Source organism: Ictidomys tridecemlineatus, chromosome 1, assembly GCF_052094955.1.
Source record: "Ictidomys tridecemlineatus isolate mIctTri1 chromosome 1, mIctTri1.hap1, whole genome shotgun sequence".
In the NCBI taxonomy this organism is placed as follows: Eukaryota; Metazoa; Chordata; class Mammalia; order Rodentia; family Sciuridae; genus Ictidomys; species Ictidomys tridecemlineatus.
Genome location: NC_135477.1, coordinates 223,328,189 through 223,350,564, shown reverse-complemented (window position 1 = coordinate 223,350,564; position 22,376 = coordinate 223,328,189). Strand labels below are relative to the sequence as shown.

General features: G+C 36.1%; 3 protein-coding genes across 4 annotated transcripts in view; 1 reads left to right on the top strand and 2 right to left on the bottom strand.

Annotated features, from left to right (window-relative positions):
• The window catches only part of Itga2 (integrin subunit alpha 2), a 100,829-nt gene extending 92,674 nt beyond the window's left edge, over positions 1-8,155 (top strand). The window contains exons 28-30 of the mRNA XM_005319646.4: positions 886-975; positions 3,380-3,496; positions 4,071-8,155. Coding sequence (XP_005319703.2) covers positions 886-975; positions 3,380-3,496; positions 4,071-4,151 — 288 coding nt within the window. The 3' untranslated portion in view covers positions 4,152-8,155. The remainder of the gene's footprint in view (positions 1-885; positions 976-3,379; positions 3,497-4,070) is intronic.
• A 3,809-nt stretch (positions 8,156-11,964) lies between these two features.
• On the bottom strand, positions 11,965-16,166 carry LOC101965400 (molybdopterin synthase catalytic subunit). Its single transcript, XM_021722518.3, has 4 exons — positions 16,045-16,166; positions 15,273-15,423; positions 14,280-14,403; positions 11,965-12,093 (listed from the first exon to the last, which is right to left on the bottom strand). The coding sequence occupies exons 1-4, from the start codon at positions 16,163-16,165 to the stop codon at positions 12,025-12,027; spliced, it is 465 nt and encodes a 154-aa protein (XP_021578193.3). The 5' UTR covers position 16,166; the 3' UTR covers positions 11,965-12,024.
• Positions 15,311-22,100, bottom strand: LOC144365360 (molybdopterin synthase sulfur carrier subunit). 2 transcript variants are annotated; one of them, XM_078016488.1, is made up of 6 exons: positions 21,968-22,100; positions 20,641-20,762; positions 19,255-19,399; positions 17,867-17,932; positions 16,041-16,172; positions 15,311-15,423 (listed from the first exon to the last, which is right to left on the bottom strand). In XM_078016488.1, exons 1-3 carry the CDS (start codon positions 21,983-21,985, stop codon positions 19,273-19,275), a joined length of 267 nt encoding a protein of 88 aa, XP_077872614.1. In that variant the 5' UTR covers positions 21,986-22,100; the 3' UTR covers positions 15,311-15,423; positions 16,041-16,172; positions 17,867-17,932; positions 19,255-19,272. The 2 variants fall into 2 exon arrangements, with proteins under 2 accessions (XP_077872614.1, XP_077872611.1); XM_078016485.1 differs by lacking the exon at positions 17,867-17,932.
• Between the last annotated feature and the right edge of the window lie 276 nt (positions 22,101-22,376).

Here is a 22,376-nt window from a genome sequence, read left to right as displayed (position 1 = left end):
TGTGAAAACAGCTCTAAAATCTGAGCATTGTACTCTATTTCATATGAAGTGTCAGGCCCAAATTTTGCAGTATAGTGAGAACACATCAATAACATTTCTAATGAAGAATAAATTTTTGTTCGACTAGATTGGAGATTGAATATAAAGTTATTTATTTCATAAAAGGAAGTTTCTAGTAACTTGAGCATAAAATATATGTCCTTCCTATATGCCTACTTAATATCCAGTATTGTTTGATAGAAACACTTAGATTATAAAACCTGAAACTGTTCCTTACGTTATGTAATATGCCAAAGGATCAAGTTATCTGCTACTGACATGCATGGTTAAGTTCAAGTGTACTTTGAGACAGCATTATTTTACAGGTGCACCCAAAAGGAAAATTGTCTTCTCTTATAAATGTTGGCTTTTCATTCCATTATGTGACTTGCTCAGGTACATACATAAAAAGACTATTTGTAATTTTCTCTCATGTCCCAAATTTCATTAATTTTTTATTAATTTTCATTAACTTTATTTCTTGACATATTAAAAACATGTATTGTAAATCCTGGTTTTTCAACCATTTTCATGTTCAAATCACACAGGGAGATGTTTTAACTGGCTCCTGTCTGGTCCCACTCACCATGATTGGGTTTAATTTGTGGTGGCAGGGCCCAATCAACCAACATTTGCAAAGTTGCCCACCAACTCCTAATGAGCAATCCCATAAGGCCCATTATGGGATTACATAAGGCCCATTCAAGCACACAAACATTCTTGAGTCTTCATAATTGACATTCGCTCTTGTCACTTTCTACTGGCAAATAAACAAATAATAAACATGCCAAGTTTTCTGCATTTACTGCTTTTAGGATAAAATATTTTTCTTTTTCTATTTTCCAGTCAACTTTCCAGACAGTACAGCTAACAGCAGCTGCAGAAATTGACACCCATAACCCTCAGATATATGTGATCGAAGAAAACACTGTCACGGTAAGCACCACATCCCTTCCCATGATTGGCAACCTATTTCTAAAAATGCAGAATATTCATTCTTCTTATCCATGTGCATATGGAGGTATCTTACTGAAACTCTGAGAGTCTGATGATTATTATGTTGAGCTTTAGCAAAGGTGTTTGCTAAATTTCAGAGATATACATTTCCTCCTCCAGATGCCCATGTTGGCAAGGCTGGGTTTCCTAGAAGTGATGATCCACAGAAAGGCACAACATGGGAGCTCATCTTGTTTGGGATATCAAGCTATCCTTCTCCATGCCCACGTCAGCAACACTAGTTTTCCTTTCTCCTATGTTTACACAAAACCATCTAGACCTTAGGTCATATAATCCAAGTCATGCTTATTAAATCATAAATTGTATTTGGGAATACTTCTTATAGAGAACTGTTGAAACATAGCTACTAAATAAGGTATTTATTAGAAGACTTTTTAAAATAGTATGTAATACAACCAGACACTGTCACTGTGTGGCATGTCCATTCATAGTCTTACATTCTAGAAAACTATAAATGCTCCCCTTGACAAAAATGATTCTTCAGAGAAATGCATTTCCACAGAAAACAAGGATTCTCTGTTCCAAGAGCTGGCATGGATAACTCTCCTCTGCACTGAAACTCTGGTTAGCATATGCCATTTTTAGATATAGTAGGACTTTTATGCCCAGCTAATCTTCTGGCAGAACCCTGAGCATTTTCTTCCCAAAGCTTTTGTTAGGAGTTAGAAGCCAGATCACAACTTTGCCCCCAAGGCAGCTGGACAGTTGGCCTGGGTCCATTTGCTTCAGCCCACAGACTGGTGAAAAAAACAATGGCCCATGAACTCTGGGCCTCTCAATGCCTGAGATAGAGCTCACAACACTGCTGTGGCACTCTTGTCCCAGGGGAAATGATTCCACACAATAGAGGATGCTTTTTTGCCACTGACTTAGGAACTTCAGTGAAAGTCCACACCTTCTTTTCAGAGGCCAGGCATGGAAAATTAGAAACAGAGCCAAAGGAAATGCAGACTTCAGATTCAGACTGCTATGAACTTAGCCTAGGGGAAAAGAGCTATAGATTTTTCTTAAAAGTTCACTTTAGAAAAATGCAGTGTTCAAACAATATGTAAAACTCTGCTGAAGTCTTTGTTTTTTAGAAAGCAGACTTAAGCATATTAATTGAAAATTTAAATTAACAATTTTCATGAATGTATTAGTTTCTCCTTTCTTGGTTTCCTCCCAGCAGCACTAATAAGTAACAGAGATCAACTTTTACTTGTGTCTACGAAAGTTTTCTTGAATCCAAACAATAATGGGATAATTTTGAAATAATGTTTTAAGCCCAAATAATAAATCAACACATCCCTCTAGGTAACTAAGTGACTATTATATTTATTTAAATCCCAGGCCACATAAAAATCTAATATGCACAGCTTTGCACTCATGGGTCAATAGAGATCCATGGGCCCCAGGTTAGGGAACTATCGAATAGAGAACTAGGCATATGACTGTGATTATGCTGTGTACTATATGAATTTTTAGGTACTTTATTCATAAATTTGTGAAAATAAGAACCCTGATTTTAGCTTTTGAAGACACAAATGAGGAGAAATACAGTCACCAAGGCCAGTTTCCAGTTTAGCCCAACCCCTAAGTTGCATGACAAGGAGCAGCTAGCTCATCTGCCACCTTAACTTAATATTGTGATGTAAATAGATAATACCCCTTTATTTTGCTCTAAAACATAGCTAAGGATATTTTGTGAAGGAATTTGCTGATTCTTTCACCCATTAAAAAATTAAAAGGAAGTAGAATATGAAGTGTCACAATAAAACTCTTAGGACAGCTGTTCCCATGCAGTATGACAAAGATTGCCAGGAAAATGGTCATAAAGAGTCATAAATGCCCTCAAGGACAATTTCATCACTACAAGGTCACCTTGAGCCCTGAGGTATTATATCTAGTCTTCCAACAACTGACACCAACCTTGACTGAGATTTAAGAGAAATCAATTAGTTTAAAAACCTGATGCCAACTTCTTGTTGTTGAATCAGGAAAGCTCAATGGATCGTTCTCTGACTCCCTAGCTCAAGGCTGCTTTCAGTTGGTGGGAATGAAAACTAAATGAAACTGAAATTCTGATTTCATAAATCATTAAGAGATCTGAGATTGTCATGCATTATGCAACCATAAAATACTGAAGCAATCAAAAAAGAGAAACTAGAATAATTTGGATTTTGCAGATTTTTCTCTAAAAACTGTCTACACACTGCTTGAGGAATGTCATCATGTCACTTCTAAAGCTGAAGACCTTCATTTACAGGATTACAGAATTGAACTAGACCATCTCCCTGTTTTCAATGTTAAAATTGGATACTCAATTGTGAACATGTATTTACAGATCCCCCTTATGATAACAAAACCTGACGAGAAAGCTGAAGTACCCACAGGAGTTATAGTAGGAAGTATAATTGCCGGAATCCTTTTGCTGTTGGCCCTGGTTGCTGTTTTGTGGAAGGTAAAAAAAAAAAAAAAAAAAAAAATCATATGTTAAAATACAGGACTCTTAAAGCTTTGTCTTGAATTTCCTTACAAAATAGCAACTTTAAGCATTATATGGCACTGCCTCTGTCATGGGGAAAAGATGCAAGGCTGTTTACAGTTTCTCACTCTGTCTTTGAAAACTCTGATCTTATTTTTTTTTAACTTCCATTCATTCAGAGTGCTGAAATTTTGTTCAGCTTCAATAAGTCTACTCTGATAAATTTAACTTTATACAATTCAATTGAACTGTCTAGAACTAAATTTCCTCACTAAAGGGGTGGGAGATACCAAATCAGCAATACGCTTTCCACACTTTCACTCTCCAGAGCCTTGGGGACTCCCAGAGGTGCCTCAGAGGAAGTGGGCAGCTTAGGGGCCAAAAGTACCATTCCAAATAAGCCATGGGTGGGAAAATTATTTTTTTACTTGTGCATGTTCATTGGGTACAGTGTAATGTTACTATATGGGATATTCATGGTATAATATTCAAGTCAGGATAATGATCATACCCAAGGAATGGTAACATTTTTATTTTGTCGCCTTTACAGCTTGGCTTCTTCAAAAGAAAATATGAAAAAATGGCCAAAAATCCAGATGAGATTGATGAGACCACAGAATTCAACAGCTGAACCACTCAGCAGATGCTTCTGTAGTGGGAACTGGCAGCATCCCAGCTGGGGTTTTCTGTGATGGTGAATGGGGTTCTTCTTAAGTCCGAGTTTCTTAATATTTAATAGGTGAACTAGCTTGATATTTGAAGAGAAGCTGCTGGTCAGTTTGGAAGGAAAAAATTGTGGGTGGGGGCTTGGGATATAAAGGGTAAAAAACTTATTTTCTACATGGAAGAAAAAAGCAATCTTTAAACTGGCTGGTCCAGGGTTTACATTCTAATGTGTATATGTCACAAAGATGATGAAATGCTTCCAGACATGACAAGTCTTAAATAAATTCTAATATTTTCTCAGAATTTGGGGGATGGGGAATGCTATCTTTAAAATGATTGATTTAAGTAGCAACTCTAAAAATGGAAGTACCCAGTATATATATTATATATAATTATATATTATACAAAGATTATATCATATATAATAATTATATATTATCTATATATCACATGTAATTTTGTATATTATTATATAATGTATAGTACTGTATATTATACATATTATATATAATATATATTATATTAGGTACTTCCGTGTGTGTGTGTGTGTGTGTGTGTGTGTGTGTGTGTGAAATTATCATGTTAACAAGAGGGCAAAAAAGCTAACACATTGTTTTTCAATTTATGCTGCTCATCCAAAGTTGCCAGAGAAGATACTTTTAAGTGATAATTTTACTTATAAACTCAGTAAAATATGCCATTGGTTCTTTCCAGTCTCAGACTCCAGCTGCCTCTTCAGAATCCTGTCTCACTTTAATTGTCAAAACATGGCTGAATAACTAAAAGCTTAGAATATACCTCCTACAAAGAATATCTCCACTTAAATTGGAGAAGGGAACAGTGTAAAGGCCAAGGCACAAAACTTTGTTTATATAAATGATTATATTACAAATTTCTTTTCTGCAATCATTAAAAGAATTATTTATTAAATTGTAAAAACAAACATTAAAATGACCAAGTTTGAACCTGGGCTGGATGGTGTGAGCATATGAGGGACATGGGGAACTGTCCATCAAGCTCCAGCTGTAGTCCTGGGGTCTTGATCCTCTTAGAGAGCAGTGGTCCTGACAGTGCCTCTGGAGATGACGCTTACCTCACCAGTTCCACGTTTCAGACTTGGAATTTGTCTTTCACTTTTTATATTGAAGTGTTGCATTGTGGGTACTGGGCTTCCATCCTCTTTTCTTTTTTTTTTTTTTAATAACAAATGTTTGGTAACACTGTTGTCTGATGGAGGCCCAGCCTGTGCCAAAGGAAGGAGGAAATGTCCTTTCTTTTAAGATGCACAACAGTTAGTACCTAGTGAATTTTTGAAAAAGGAGCAATTTCTTTAGCATCCTTCCTCCCCCCTTTCTAAAACATTCCCCCACCCTCTGATTGCCAGTCTGGTACGGGTCCCCTGCAGCTGCTTTCCTCTTCCATTGCTGTTATCCATCTTACTTCACCCTTCATCCAAATGTCCCATGCCCTGGATAGCTGCTCCATACCACATGTTAAGAAGAAAAAGTCATTTGTTTAGTTTACACATCTGTGTGAATTTCTGAACAACCTCAACGTCAGGGAACTATTTTTGCTTATTGCTAAGTAAGAAAGAAAAATAGTCTTGAGTAAATTTCTAAATGTTGGAATTTCAGGCAGTATAAACAAGGTAGAGTAAAACAACATTTTGGGAATTTGCAAGAAATCATAGAGGCATTGGAAATGACCATACTAGAAGGTGCATCCTCTGTGCTTGTCTTGTTTCTACAAGAGTCATCTTCACATAGGCAACCTTGTTCAAAATATTGATTATTAAGCCCCAATTTCTGAGGTTCTTATTTGATCAGATTGGAATGAGGTCCGATAATCTGCATATTGATAATTACTCTGTCATTACACTGTAAATGGACCACTCTTTGAGGAAGCCCACCCTTTTCTACCTTTTGTTCCCTTTTTTCTCCATTTCTGAGCCTGCATATTCTCTAGACTTCGAAGACTTGGATGAAAAAGCATAGGCAAGAGCAGTGGGGACCATTACATGCCCAATGCTTTGGACAAGTCTTCAACCTCTATGACTTCAGTGTCCTCATTATAAAATTGGAAGACTGGGCTGGAGCTCAGCAGTGATGCTTCAGATTTTAAAACTATATGATCCAGACTTCCTACAATACAAATAGACAATCTTCCATGAATTTGACTTGGAGGAGATGTCAAAGGAAAACAGGAATTTGCCCTTGTGCATATGGTGGCCTTGGTTGCCTTACTGACCTGGCCAGAGATAGCTCTGGACTACTTAATGACTTACTTTGTATTTGACAAAGTAAAACAAACAAGAAAAAATATTTAGCCATAAAATGTCAGGGGTTTATAGCAAAAACAGCATGGTTTTCTCTAGTGAAGCATGCCATAGCATCTGATTCTTTTAACAGCTGTGAGGACTGTTTCATTCCAACCAATTTTTTATTAAAAAAAAAAAATGGAGGAACTAGTCCTTAGGCTGACAAGGAGTATTTAACAAACCATGTAACTACTGCATATATGCATACTATTTTTTTCAATGTGATTTACAAAGAACAATGGCACATCATTCCTTTGATTTCACTCACCTCACCTTCCTTAGATAAGGGTAAGCTAAGGTGGTATCACATATTGAGCTTGAGAGCTCTAACTAGCCTTGGCTTAGGTAACCAGCCTGGATTACAGTCTCCATGGAATTGGTAGATTACCAACTAAAAATTAGCCACTTGTCTCCGCATATATCACTCTAGGGCATGGTTTTCAACCTTAATACTATTGTTTGGGGCCAGATGGTTTTCATGGGAGTGAGGTGGTGGGCTGTTCTATGTCTTGTAGGATGTTTAGCAGTATCCTTGGCCTCTATATACTAGGTGCCAGGTAGCATCCTCCAGGCACAGCCATGACAATCATAAAATGTTTCCAGACATTGCCCAATGTCTCCCAGGAGGAGTGAATTTCTCAAGCACTTCTAAACAAACTGAGTATTCATCCAAGAAATTAAGGGAGAAAAATAGAAGTTGTGTGTTCCATTCAACCACACTTTTGCTTTAAAAGTAAGTAAAGTATAGGCTTAAAAGATGTCCGGTTAAAATTTCCATTTCATAAATGGTACATAGACAGGTGTATAGAGTGTCATGAAAACAGAGTTTCATGCTTGGCTGCCACATAAGCTTTATAAAACAGTAACATAGTAAAATAGCTTAAAGAAGAAACTTCATTGAGATTTAAAATGTACTTTACTCATTTTAGCTGTAAACTGAGAACTCCTAACTGGACAGAAATCTTTCCAGCTAGAAGTGTTATTTTTATAAAAATAGTGAAAGATATCTATTAACTGTGAAAAGAAAATAAAACAAAGAAATTTATTATAATTACACAAGTGATTATAGATTACTTAAACTGAGCTTTCTGATTCCTCCTTAATATTTAAATTTGTATACATTAAACAATTATAGTATTATACCCAATATAATACATTCAGGACTATTCATTTGAATCAATTTGAAAAATTAAAACATCTAGAGGTGAAAGATAAGAAAGGGGCTAAAGTTTGAAATAAATAAAAATGTTAATTACTTTTTTGAATTTTAAATAAAAATGTAGCCATTATGTAAATATAAAAAGTATAATATGTACTTGATTCATTTTGGCAGATGAAGTCAAAATATAAATGTATATATTGCACGACTATGTTGAAACTGTATATTTTTTAAAGAAGTTGTCTTAGTTCCTTTATATGTTTGCTTTTTATTATTAAAATGTTTTGCCTTTTTCCTTTCCACCAAAACTATAAAAATGAATGTATACATTTTGTACATCAAGTTGTACGATTCATTTGATTTAATCAGAATGGTAATCAACAAAAACTAACTAATGGCTTTTCTTATATCAAAGCATGAGGTCAGAACAGAAAACCACTTTTTTTATACCACATTATAAAATATCATTTATTAAAGTTGTTTTGAATACAAAGCTATTTTGTTTTGGTGTTTTACACATTATACATTTCATAGTATTTGTCTTATGGACTCACTTTGCCTCAGAACACATTAAAGGTTCAATTTAAAAAGACTAAGAATATTAGTAGCCACAGATGTCTGGTCTTATAAGAAAAAAACCCAGCCAAACTGCTGCAACATCCAAAAGCAGAGTCATAAGTATAGTTAAAAGGAAAAAAAAAAAAAAACTTTGGAGTAACCAGGACGGGTTAAGTATTTTTATTATAAAAGTTAAATATGCTGAAGCATTAAAACAAGATATGCATTAGTCTAACAGACTGCCATCATTGCATAAAATGGTGCACTAGTACAGAGTTTGGGTAGAACATCCATTTGTACTGCCATTTATATCAGTGCACAGAAGTCTCCTGTTCCTGTCAGGCATGCTGTCACATGCCTCCATGACCACCTCATGGTAATGAAACAGCTATGGACAATTTACTGCAGAACAACTACCAACACATGTGGCATCTCTCTCACATTAAATTCAATGTTAGAAAAAAGAGAGCATTAATAGTTTTTAACACAGCAAGTTAGCAAAGATCTGTATTAAAGCTATCATTTTGTCCTATGAAGTTCACTGGAAAATAATCTCATATTTACTCATTTTTAAGGGTAATTCCTTTTACTTATTCTATATTACCTGTTAAAAACTACCAACAGCATTTTAAAAAAATTCTTCTCTCATCCTACCATAACTCTTTAATTTTAAAGTAAAATACTAATGAAAGATTGGACATCATCTTACACAAAATAGGGCCTATTTTCACTGAAGGACAACTCCCACCTTACATTAAAGAAAATGGCCACTAAACTGAACTTTTTCATGCAAAATAAAACTGAAGATTCAAAGTTGTTCTTACTATACCCTGACTCTATCACCCTCTGCTGGATGATACACCTAACTACAGCCAAAGTTCATCATTGCTGTAAAAGAGATCCTAATATTCTAGATGTCATGGTATAAAAGTAGGAAAAGGAGTGGAAAAGACAAGTTCATCTACCCATTCAGTAATTTATCCAGATGTTTTTTCACATTTTTAAAATACGACAATTATACATGCTTCAGGTATGTTTAATTTGGGACAGAATATATAACACTGGTAATTCATTCACCAAATATTTGAGTGGCAGACATAGTACATCAAGTATCACTAAGTACCACAACAAAATAAAAATCAGAGTGGGGACAGTTTTCCAGTTTTTAAAGAGGTAGCCAGAAAAACTCTCTGTGGGAGGTAACATTTGATCAGAGACTGAAATAAAGAGAGGAAGCTGACCATGGGGATGTCTGTAGGAAGAGTAATCTAGAAAGAACAATTGAAACTTCTCAAAGGTAGAAATATTCTACCAGCACCAGTCACCACAAAGCAGCAAGATTTGAGCAAGATGGGAGGTGAGGGGCAGGCTAGGGCCCCACTGCTCGGGACTTCAGGCCACGGTGAGAACTGTGAGGTCTGAGGATGTGGTTAACTATGAGAAAGCCCTTAGAGATCTACTTTAGGGAGGGAAGCATGGCAGCAGGACTCTCAGCAGGCCAAGCAAATCCACAATCACAAGAAGTAGATTGGAGGTCTGGACCATGGAAGGGGTAGTAAAGGAAAGGAAGAAACAACTAGGTTCAAAATATATCCAGAAATCCACCTTCTAACTCTCAAATAGGTTTATTTTCAGGGATCCAAAATCAAGACCCAAGCTACTGCCTTTTTAATCGCCAATTCTCAAAAAATACTGGAAATATACTGGGATTCTAAACATCATATTCAAAAGACAAAAATATCCACAGAATACTTCACTCATTGAATATCAGCTGTTACTTTCAAATATGGTGAAATCTTTCCCATTAAAAATACTTGGAGCATAAATATGAATTTCCCAATTCTTGAATGAATTCACCTAATCAGTCAAAGCTTCAAGGTGACCTTGAAAACCTTGCAGGCAATCCACTTAAAGGCTGATTTTTTGTTTGTTTGTTTTAGGTTACTCTTCTATTAGTTGTGTAGTCAAGTTGCAAAGGCTACATGTCAGAATGATACCAGCCCCTTAATATCTCAACTACATTATAAAACTTTAAAAAAATTTTAAAATTCAGATTCAGCATGCTCCAGGTGAAATATTTCACTTCTACATATATCTCATATTAACATTATACATTAAACATAATAAACATTATGTTAACAACATAGGTAAATCCTAGAAATATCTACAATGGCCCACTAACTTTAGTATGCTTTCAGATACAGTGCAACTGACTTCATCCAATACCTGAACCCTGATCTCCAGTGGGGTCAGGTGACAACTCTAGGAAAGGAGAGGAAGGCATTGAGCTGAAAGGGTAAGGCTGAGACCAGAAAGACTAACCTAACCAGTGAGGAATTGGTGGACATTTGTCTTTCTTACCAGTGTCCTTCTAGCATACTCTCTCCATACAAGCCAAGGAATAGGAGCTAAGTAACAGGAGATTCCTAAAGTGGATGTGGCTATCTTATAGTTCCCAGCCAGAGAGTACATGCAGAATCTTCCTTGTGATATTTCTTGGAAGACAAGGATGGATGTCTGGCACAGAACAGATATTCAATATGAATTTATTGAATAAATGAGTTCCTTAGGTAAGAATTGTTTTCAACAGATAGGTTTTTCTTTTTGTCACAGAAAGTAGGAAAACTTTTAACCTAATTGTCTGAAACTACAGTTTTTGTTCTTAACAGGCAAATGCTAATTTTATGATGATACCCATTGCCCAAAGTAGGCCAATATTTTATTACTTTAAGAACTGCAATACCTCAATAAAGCTGGAAAATCTTTCATAAAAAATTGTATGAGGGGCTGAGAATGTGGCTCAAGTGGCAGCACATTCGCCTGGCATGTGCGGGGCACTGGGTTCGATCCTCAGCACCACATAAAAATAAAATAAAAGATGTTGTGTCCACTGAAAACTAAAAAATAAATATTAAAAAACTCTCTCTCTCTTAAAAAAATTGTATGGGATTTATACTCAAATCTATCAAAACACCATATGTAGGTTGACTAATCAAAAATTTGATCATTGTTTAGTATAAGAAGGAAAACTATTCTGAAAATGCTTTAACAAATAATCATATAATTTCTCTTACATTAATTTTCTTAATATAATTTGTTTAAATAGCTATGGGTCAAATTTTAAAAATCAACTAACATATTGACACAAACCAATGAGGTGTTGCTAGTTAGGCTGGTAGTTAGGTTCAATAATTTTATATTGATTTGTATATTAACAAATATTAATAACTAATAAGACAGAATATTATGGTATAATTACAGATTCCAAAATACTAAAAGTCTTTGCAATATAAAATATTTTAGGTATTATTTAATTTTTAAAAACAAAAAAGTACTATTTTTTTACTTTTGAAAATCATGGGTTTATTTAGGTTTATTTTTTTAAAATATGTATGTTCTGAAAATATATAACATACAATATCAAAACTGACAATGACTTTCCAGTTCGACCAATATTTCCAAAATACACCCTGATATTAACACCATCAATGCAATGGCATGGAAGTAGTGAGGAGGGGGCCATACTTCAATGAGATTTGAGTTTCAATTGAAAATTAGTCATAAAGGGATATGATATATCTCCACAGACATCTCTCAATTATCACGGTTCTTCCCTATTGCTAGCCCCAAGTAATCCCTCATACTACATACCCACGTATTTTGCTTTCTTTTTTGTCATTTGTCCCACAGGTATAACCTGTGCTTCAGTAAACTTCAGTAAACTGTGGAGAAGAAAGATCAAAATGTGATCAACAATAGAACTTTACTAAATTTAAGATGTAGTGCTCGAAAAAACATAAGTGATTAACTGTTGGTTGCCCAAAAGCATTCTTTGTTTCTTTTCCAAGATGATGATGATTCTTCATATAGTTCCTAAAAAACAGAACCAAAATAGGTACTCAAAATAGATCATTTTAATAAATAAAAATATATTTGAATAAATTAGACAAATGAATAAAATATCTATTTCAACCTGCTCCACTTTAAATAATCCAATCAACATTTTTACATAAGGCACTGAGAACAGAAAAGTGAATATACGTGTTCCCTACACTTAAGGACTCCCAACCCTAATTGGGGGAATGAGAGCCCAGAAGCTCTATCAAGACAAAGTACAACTACAGGAGGAAATAAGTAATTAATTCCACTCAGGCCATGACAAGAGACATCAGTTTATGCAAGGGAAGATGGAAAGTTGTTAGTTTTAAACATTTTTTATTTCCAACACACCTACTACCTTACATTGCTAAGCAGTACACTTTTCCAAAGGGAAATGGGATATTCCATTAGTTGTGAAACCAGCTAATGCACTCTTGGTGTGAAAGGCTCAGTACAGTATGAGCCTACCTGCCAGCTACTTTCTTATATCTCAGATGATCTCCAAGCCTAGAGGCTAGACTGAGACTAGATTTAGATCCCTGTAGAAGGAGGGGAGAGAACACACTGCTTTCTTTTCCCATCCTTGTCAGAACCCTTATGGAGGAGATTCCAAAGTCAATTGACTTTAAGTTCATTCACTGTAGTTTTCAGCTCCAGGATCTCTCTCTTTTTTCAAAATTGTTTTCATTATTTCAATTTCTTTGTTAAATTTTCTGATAAATTTCTGAATTGCTTTTCTGAATTCTTTTGGAACTGAGTTTCCTCAAAACAGCCATTTTGAATTCTTGGTCTGAATGGCCTCTCAGCTCCATCTAATGAGGATTGGGCACTGGTATCCTGTTGGTTCCATTTGGTGAGCTTATCATTCCCTGTAAGCTCTTAACTCTCATGGACATAATCACTGAATACACGCAATTCCCCCAACCCTCTACAGAGAGAGAAAAGCAAATAGAAAACCCAGCTGGTTCTTAAAGCCTAAAAATGACAGTATGTCTCAACTCCTGCCCTTTGCCCTTACTTCATGGGGCTACCCTCTCTTCTACTTTCTGTTGGCTCACTGTGAACTCCTTTATCCTTGGTAAAGAAAGCCATCCCTGCTGCCTAGGCTGGAAGCTCATTTTGAAATGCCTTTCCTACCTCTCCTTCTTCCAGGGCCTGCCTTAGGCTCTGTAAAAAGCCTATGACTACCTTGTTCATAGCAAAGCAACAATACGTCTGGGCTTTACTAAGCTTCCTTTCATATATTCTATCCTCTAATCCCCAATTATTTCCTAAAATCTGAAACCTAATAATATATTTCAGATTTTATTCAGAAAATTAGGATATGAAACTCCTTAGGCCCTGGTTCAGAGTCCTACTTGCTCATCTTTCCTACTGACTGAGGCCAGAGGCTCCTGAAAGGACAGAAGATTCACCCTTTAAAGCCTTGGCCCTCTCCTCTCCTCTGCTCTTCTGATCCCCTGAGCTGCTCATTAATTCCTCAGCTTTGCCAATAGCCATACTACTATGGGCAACTCTGTGGTTAGAAGTATAATTACACGTGTTTATAAGTACAGAACAATGCCACTGTTAATGCTCCAAAACGAGGGGAGAAATTAGAGGAGTTTAGAATGCTCTATTTAAAAAGAGAAATGCTTGTGCTTGACTTATTGACAAAAAAATAAGCTATGATTTTCTATTTATGCTTTTAAATTCACTCACTATGCATTTCTCAAAGACAGCAATATCTAACCCTTTTATTTATTTCTTTCATATAAAGAAGCTTTAGAAAAAAGCTCTTTTGCCCTGAGGAATTTCTATTTTAGCCATTGCCTAAGTAGTCAGAGACCATGTACAACTCTGCAAAAGAAAGATCCTCTAATTGAAGGAGATTCTCCCAAGGGAATACTTCACCCATGAATCCCAGAGAACACTGCCGTCTACAAATTCTAACTACTTCTGCTTGCTGGGCCTGCTTTGTGCCATGCATTCTTTGGGGCCTGTGTTTGTCAAGCTTAACAAACTTGGAAGGGAGATATTATATAAATGTGCTGTTTTACATATAAAGAAAACAAGATTCAATTATTAAGAAAAGTGCATAAGTACAAATTGTGTATGTTCTCCTATTCCCCATGCTTTATCAAAGAATTCCTAAGAAAAATAATATCCACATGGCAAAATGAGGCAACTTCTTAACCTACCTTTTTCCATATGGGCACCCTGGCTTTTAAAGTGTCAATGGCATAGGTGACAGCTTCAAGGGATGCAGCCCTGTGGGCTGAGGACACAGCAATAATTATGCTTGCTTCAGACACTGGAACCAAACTTGAAAAAGATGATGAAAAAAAATTACCATCACCTCCTAATATACATGTAGGAAAAAATCCAGTTATACATTAGAACATATGGTAGTTCTATTTCAAACATCCAATTTAATTAGAAAACAGTAATTCATTCCAGTTGCATTCAGCAGAGGGGATGCTGAGGCTGATCTTGTGGCCAATTTGTTAGCAACTATCCACAAATCCCCTTGGTTAGGGACTAAGGAAAAAAAGAGTCCTTTTGTTGACCCAATAAATATCTGACTCTTACAAAGCACACTGCCAGGTAACTCCTAAAGCTACAAAGTTGCCACATGATAAGAATAACATAGAATTTAAATAATAAATACCAAATGATATTAAGGAATAGGACTGATCATACTTGTTATTAATAAAAATACTGGTTATTAACAAAAGTATAATTAACAACAAAATAACAACTAACATGACAGATATAAGCTTAACTGCTGATTCTTTTTAAAGTTTTGCACTCTAATCTTTTTAGTTTTACAAAAAGGCAAATTACTTCAATGATTCAGATCTATAACAGATTCTTATATAAACAGAGTACAGACCATAAGACAATTCTCAAAGACCTCAAGGACTTTAACATAGGCCCTTAGCCCCAGGGTCTGAAAATCTTGGCACATTTGCACTTTGTTACAGCAAAAGAGACAGTAAGGGCTCTCCAAAATTACAACCCAACAAGTAGCCTTTAAGGTACTGGGAACTATCTTCATTGTCCTCCAGAAAAATATTCAAACCTTCCTCTTACGGTAACATAGGATTCCTAAGATTACAGAAACAGCATTCATTCATACAAATATGGAAAACAATCATGCTCAACTTCAAGACTGGTAAAGAAAATCATACCCAAGTCTATGGAACACTGCTATGTGCTTGACTGGCCATTTTTGCCTAATGTCACTACAAATTTTTCTGATTTCATTTTCTGCCATTGGTAGATATGCTTCATATTCTAAGCTAATGACTTTTTTTCCTTCAAAGTTATTTCTTGTAGTCCCTGAAAAAAAAAAAAAAAAAAGAAGAAACAATTAGGCTATCCCCCGACAACAGAAATAACACATTAACAGAATTTAAAAGGATTATGGTTGAGTTAAAAGGATTATATTTAAATTGTAAATAAAGAGCATAAATTTTTGTCTGAAAATTGCTTTGAAATTTCCTAAGAACAAAACTTGATTAGGAAAATCACAGATAATTATCCCAAAAATGTTAAGAAAATAAGAGAACACTGATTAAGCAAGCTTACTGAAAACATTTGCATGACAAAACAGGCTATATTACTTTTCTGAGTAATAGCATTTGACATTTAAAAAGAAAAATATTTTTGTTTTTAGAATTATAATCAAGTACATGTTTTACTCAACATTTGGAAAATATACAACTTTCTCTCCTAGCAATGACTTCTATCATACCCTTTTAATGCCTGGTAATTTGATATAGGTTAATCTGAAGGTTACTAAAATAAACAAAATGAACACTAAAACAATTTCTACCCACTTTCATGGGTAATCATGGTTTATCGCTCAAAGTCCTCTGACTATTAATGCTGAAGAGGGACAGCCCTAACTGATTTCTACTGCCACGTGCAGACAATAGACACTGTTAAAATACAACTCACCTACAAACAGGGATATTGCCCCACAGAGAGGAGATGTCACTAATTGGGAGACATCATCCACAGAAAGTTTCTCAGCAGTAAATTTTATTATATCTTTAGATGTCTCTTCAACTTTGTCCATATCTTTTCTGGAAATAAGATATTAATAAACTTTAGTACAAATACTAGAAGCAAACCCCTCAACTTATGAACTGTTTATATTTTCTCTACATCAGATGTGTTAGGAGACATGATTGATCTGGGTGATAAAAACAAGCAAATGTAAAATTTTAGTATAACTGCTATATTCATAAATAGCCCTAATGAATCAGGCATGTGTAAAAAGTAATTCAATATTAGCATGGTCACTGTAATGTAACACAGCTCTTCTCTGTCAATTTATTGCAACTCTGCAATTGCTACCTGTATCTCCCATCATGGTATAGTTGAAATATTACCACCTTTGCCTTCATTCAATTCACCTCTAATCACTATGTAACCAAGCACCACACCCAGAGTGCCTTTTCCTTTATCCAAAAAGAAGACTGGGAAAGCAAGAATGACAGTGACTTCCACAGGAACTAAGTTGCTTTCACACCGAGGTATGACCTCAATCAAGTAATAGAAGAAATAAAGAATAAACTGTACACCTTTTACCCAGGTGTTGTACAAAGGCTTTTGCATGTATTTTGCATTTAATTCATCAAACAGTATTACATACTCACTAAGTGTCAGAGACTGTGACATTAATTACAGACCCAGGGGTTGGGGGATCACAGGCCCAGCTGGGTGTGCTAGCGCATGCCTGTAATCCCAGTAACTCAGGAGGCTCAGGCAGGAGGATCACAAGTTCAAAGCCAGCCTCAGCAACTGGCAAGATGTTAAGCAACTCAATGAGACCCCGTCTCTAACCAGTCTCTAAATAAAATACAAAATAGGGCTGGAGATGTGGCTCAGTACTTGAATGCCCCTGAGTTTAATACCCAGTACCGCCCCCCCCACAAAAAAAAATCATAGGCTTCTGTCATCAGGGTGTTGTATTCCAAGGAAAGAAACAAAGCAATAAAGAAGAATCATAAATGGGGATAACTTACGGAAATAAACAGGTTCTGAGACAAAGTGTGGGGGCTATTAGAGAAAAGGGATCCCAAAGGTCTCCCTCAAGAGGGAAGATTTCAAAAAGAGACCTAAAAGACAAGAAGGCAGCCATGTGATGAAATGGGATAGATCCCCAAATAAAGAGACGGGACTAGCAAATGTGAAGGTTCTGGAACAAGAAAGAGTTTGACACATTCAGAACCTCCAGGAGACCTAAGCACAGTGAGCAAAGAAGAGAGGAAGACCTGAGGCCGGACAGGGAGGTAAGACCTTGCAGACCCTAAGAAGTATGATTACAAATCCTGGAGATTTCACCTTAATTGAAAATTAAAAGGAGGCTTAGAGAAATTATGGACTCTTCAAGGTGCTGAAATTCTAACAAAGAACTCTTAGTAAATCTAATTTATATTACCTTATCTCCTTCTAACTTCTGAAAAGTGCAATTACTTATATATGCCACTAGTTTCCAGGGCATTTCAAATGCTGTACGTGCCACAGAAGCTTCTTAAACCTGTTCTTCTTGCTTTTAAACAGGTAGCCAAAATGGGGTATCTGTGCTCCAAATCATAGTACACTCTCAAAACTTTTTACTGTACAAGACTACTAAAACCTAACTAGCAGATTCTACAATTTCATAACATAAATCCTGACAAAAGTATCCACATAATATGCAATGCTGTTGAGTAATCTTTCTAATCTGTCCAAAGAACAGCTACAGTCATTACACACATACACACACACACACCTTTCATGGCAGTCTATTGTCTTCTGAATAAATTCCAAGATCTGAAAACCAGCATTTTAGAATCTTCTGAAATCACAATGGTGATAAGGTAATTACAGTGTGCATATAAAACTGAGATGCATATCTAACAAAGAATTTCCAGATCATAGGTATGAGAAAGGTCCCTAAATATAGCCATGCTGGGCAATCCACTGTACAGACTAATTCTGCATTTTTTTTGTGGCACTGCCTTCTGAGAAAGTTGGGAAAAGTGGACAAAAAATTAAATAGGAGTTCTTGGCTTGCTCCTTTCTCTAATGGAACCAAGGTTTGCCATTGAGTATGATGTTTACTATTGATTTTGGATAAAATCCCTATCAAAATTACATCTTTTTTTCTTTCCAAAGAGTTTTTAATCAGGAATGATTGATTTCTACCTCATTTATTATTCAGTTGGCAATAAAGTAAGCTTCATTCTGTCTCTTTATACGTAAGAAAAGCATGATATCTCACACTATATTGAAGAATGTTCTTACACTTCGACCTACTCCAATATAGATTAAGTTATTTAGAAAGACTAAGATTTAGCAGATGTCATGGATACACCTATAACACAGCTATAACAACAGAACTATTCCTTTATACTTCCACAATGGTAAGTTTTCTTTTCAGGCACAGTGATCTTTTGATCTTCTAGCTGTGTAATTTTTCTACATTTCTTTGCACCCCACAAAAGCTATTCCCCACAAAAGCTATTATCTAGTATTATTAAGTACATTTGTTAAAAAAAAAAGTATAGAATTCAATAATATGAATTCCAATTTGGCTCTGCCACTTATTAGATATGTGACCAAAGGCAATTTTTTTGTAACTAAAAACTAAATTTCAGTTTTTCCACCAGTAATATATGTATATCAATACTTCAGTCTAGCACTGTGCCCAACACACAAAATATCTCAATTAAATATGTTAAATGAATATAATGATCACATGTAAACTGCTTAAAATAGAGCTGATGCAAGGATGGTAGGGAGGTATTTAAAATTATATCAAGAAAGAGCAACAGTATCAATAAAGAATTGGTACAAGCCAGGCATGATGGCGCATGCCAGTAATCCCAGCAGCTTGGAAGTCTAAGGCAGGAGGATCACAAGTTCAAAGCCAGCCTCAGCAACTTAGCAAGTCCCGAAGCAATTTAGGGTAACCCTGTCTCAAATTAAAAAAAAATAAAAAGGGCTGAAGACATGGCTCAGTGGTTGAGTGTCCTTGGGTTCAATCCCCAATACAGGGGAAAAAAAAACGAACTGGTGCAATTACGAAGAATATACTGTAACAACAAACCACATACAAGTTATCATCTGTTTGACCCTTCCCCAGAAGACTGATTAAGAAAAACAAATCTCACGTACCTAGATAGTTCAAAAGCACTACCCTCCACTAATGGGGGGGATAATGGCAATTTCGTCTCCTGGGTGAAGGAGGAGGAGCTGGTCTCCCAGCTCTACATATTCTTGACGAACTGCAAATATCACTTGATTTCTAACATCAGCCAATCTGGAGGAGAAAAAGTCTGGTGAGAAGAATCAAGGTGTGATAGGCATCAAATCTCTTCAGCTGTATTATTAAAGACATTGCATAAATATTACTATATGAAACATCACCTGCAAAGTTACTAATTAAGTCATACTCTTTGGAGAAAGGATCTAACCACTGAAGAACACACTTATTTGTTGCAAAGAACACATTAAAATGCTAACAACTCTTTAACAAATGCTGTAAACAAACAAAAACTACACTAGTGGCAACATTCAAACCAAAAATTTTCTAATCAGAACATGGGCTTTCCATTGGTCTTTGGTCTAAGTATACTAAGTAGAACTAGAAAGTTTCCTATAAGATCAAGTTTCTGCCCACAAGCAGGTTAAAGGTAAAATAGTACAGAGGCTACTTACTGATTTCACTGAATGAAGGGCAATTTAGGAAATCAAGAAAGGGAGGTTTCCTTTTGAACACACAATGTCCAGTCTTTGTGTATACTGTTTATGTTACTGGCGATCAGACCCAGAGCCTCATCAAGCTTGATGAGCTACACCCACAGACCTCTGAAGTCTTTTTTTAACATAGCCCTAGGACTTCCAAGTCTATATAGACTTCAGTGGCACTACCACTATTTCCAGAACATCCTCAAATAAGTCACTTTCATTTTTTTTTGTTCCAAAAGTGATTTGAGGTGAGAATGACAGCAATAAAATTACTGGTTTTCAAGAATCTGGGAAAACAAATCAAATATTGCAAAACTCAATTCCAGTAGCATTTAGAGTTTGTGGTAACTCATTTTTCTTTTAATCTTAGAAATTTCTATTTGGAGTATTCTAAAAAGAGAAAAGGACAAAAAAGATTACAGCATGTTTTTAAATAATAAAATTTTCATTTAGTTAATCTATAATTGCAATAAAATTGTAGATTACTAAATTTTTTATTATTACAATTGTAGATTATGAAAATAATGATAGATTATATAACTGTATCTGTCTGGAAGTATCCCAGTTTACTGTAACTTTTTAGTAAATTATCTTTAACTTTCCTTAACAAATGGTGAATTTCTAAATACTAGAGTTTAAGTTTTCAGGAGTAGATCCAGAAAAGAATCCCTTTTGATATTGCACATGGAAATCAAAATAAACCATTTTTACTTTTATCATTTATATTTTATTTACATAATACTTCTATGAAATATTTACATTTTACAATATTAAAAAGTATTAATCACATGCATTCTACAAATTTTTAATTACCCAGGATGCCGAGTTTCTATTTCATTCCACAGTTGCAATGCTTTTATTTCTTGTGGCACAGAAATGGTCTCTGAACGAACTCCTGTTATTTCAGCACTTTTTGCAAAATATAATATTTCAACCTGAAAAGAAAGAAAATGATTTTAATAATAACTCATAGTCCTGGGCTGGGGATGTGGCTCAAGCGGTAGCATGCTCGCCTGGCATGCATGTGACCCGGGTTCAATTCTCAGCACCACATACCAACAAAGATGTTGTGTCCGCCGAGAACTAAAAATTAAATATTAAAAATTCTCTCTCTCTCTCTCTCTCTCCTCTCTCACTCTCTCTTTAAAAAAAAATAACTCATAGTCCTTTTCTGACTGTTCATACTGATGTTTTCTCCTTTTCCAAATGTATTATTTTAAAAAAATAATTTTTATGTTAGATAAAATTTGAAAACCCATAAAAAGCAGCATCTCTAAAAGCTCAAATTTTGGAAAATTTTTATGTTTTAAACACAACTCAGTAATGGATGGTTTTTGGTTTTGATTTCCATTAAGCCCATATTCAGTTGACATAAAAGAATATCATTTTTTTTTCAAACTGAACAAATGTCTGAGTCAAGAGATGAATTATACAAATGACTGAATCAACAACTGAATGGCTTGTTTTCAAGGTTGCCAAATGACCTTTGATTCCATTCTACATTACATTGATCCAGCCGACACGGAAGATCAAGTTATGCAACATACAAATCCTGACATTTATATAAAGCAAACAGGTTTGAAATACCAGATAAACTGGTATTTCCTAAGAGAAACCTGTGCAATAGGCCCGGTACTAGGGGATCTGGCCAAGTATAGCCACCTGTCACTCAGCACTGATTATTCTCTATGAAATATTGACAGGTTTTGCCAACTATCTAGGGATCGTAAATCCATCGGTGAGTCGCAATTCTTCCCAAGAATTCTTAATTAAGTGCATTTTTAAAACTTAAAGATGTATCTTGGTCAAACTAATACTCTGAGAAAGAGAGCTGTAAAAAAAAGTTCACGCGCCTTCAGAAGCGAACGGGTTCTGAACGCCCTGATTTGTTTACCAACAGTTCGTGAAGTGGACTTGACTTTTGTTGGGGTGGCAGGAGCAAAGCCCTCAAAGAAAGAGACCACCTTGGCGGTAGCGGCCCTGGACCCAAGGCGTAGGCCAGGATGGGCGACCGTGAGGAGCGAGGAATGGAAAAAGGTCATCCTGATCCAGGCTGGGTCTGTGGCGGGAGAGGAGGGGCAGACAGGTCCAGGAGAGCCAGGCACCCTGGCAAGTTCCTTCGCCCACTCTCCCCGCTTACCTGGCATCGCGGCACCATCCCGGCAAGGACACCCTGAGCGAACTAGACCCGCTTAAGGCGGAGACGGACCGACTCACCGCGCAGGCGCAAGCGGATGGCGTCCCGCAAAGAGCATGCGCACGACTAGCTCCGCCCCGTTGTTCCGCAGCCCGGGACCCCTGTTCCTACCGCGGACTGCTCCGCAAAAGCTTTAGTTTCCTCCCGCGAAGACTAAGTGTGGATGTGGTGAGAGAGGTGGCCCTACGTGACCTTTTCTCCGGAGAGAGGTCGTGGAGCAGCAGAGCGGACGCTGTACTCGCCCGGACACTTGCCATAGCCCAGCAGAGTTCAGGTTTCGCTTTGACATCTTCATCCGCTATTCAGTTTATGATCAGTGTTTCTTACAAACTCAGAGCATTACCTTATCAGA

What these genes read in the sequence shown, in the direction of transcription:
- LOC101965400 (XM_021722518.3), bottom strand. Translation starts at nt 16,165, where the DNA reads ATGGACAAAGTTGAAGAGACATCTAAAGATATAATAAAATTTACTGCT. An exon ending in GCAGTGTTCCATAGACTTGG is followed by an intron (nt 14,404 to 15,272) that starts GTATGATTTTCT and finishes ATCTTTTTCAAG; the next exon opens with TTTGGTTCCAGTGTCTGAAG. An exon ending in GGGTGCCCATATGGAAAAAG is followed by an intron (nt 12,094 to 14,279) that starts GTAGGTTAAGAA and finishes TCTGTTTTTTAG; the next exon opens with GAACTATATGAAGAATCATC.
- LOC144365360 (XM_078016488.1), bottom strand. An exon ending in ATAGAAACTCGGCATCCTGG is followed by an intron (nt 19,400 to 20,640) that starts GTAATTAAAAAT and finishes TTTCTCCTCCAG; the next exon opens with ATTGGCTGATGTTAGAAATC.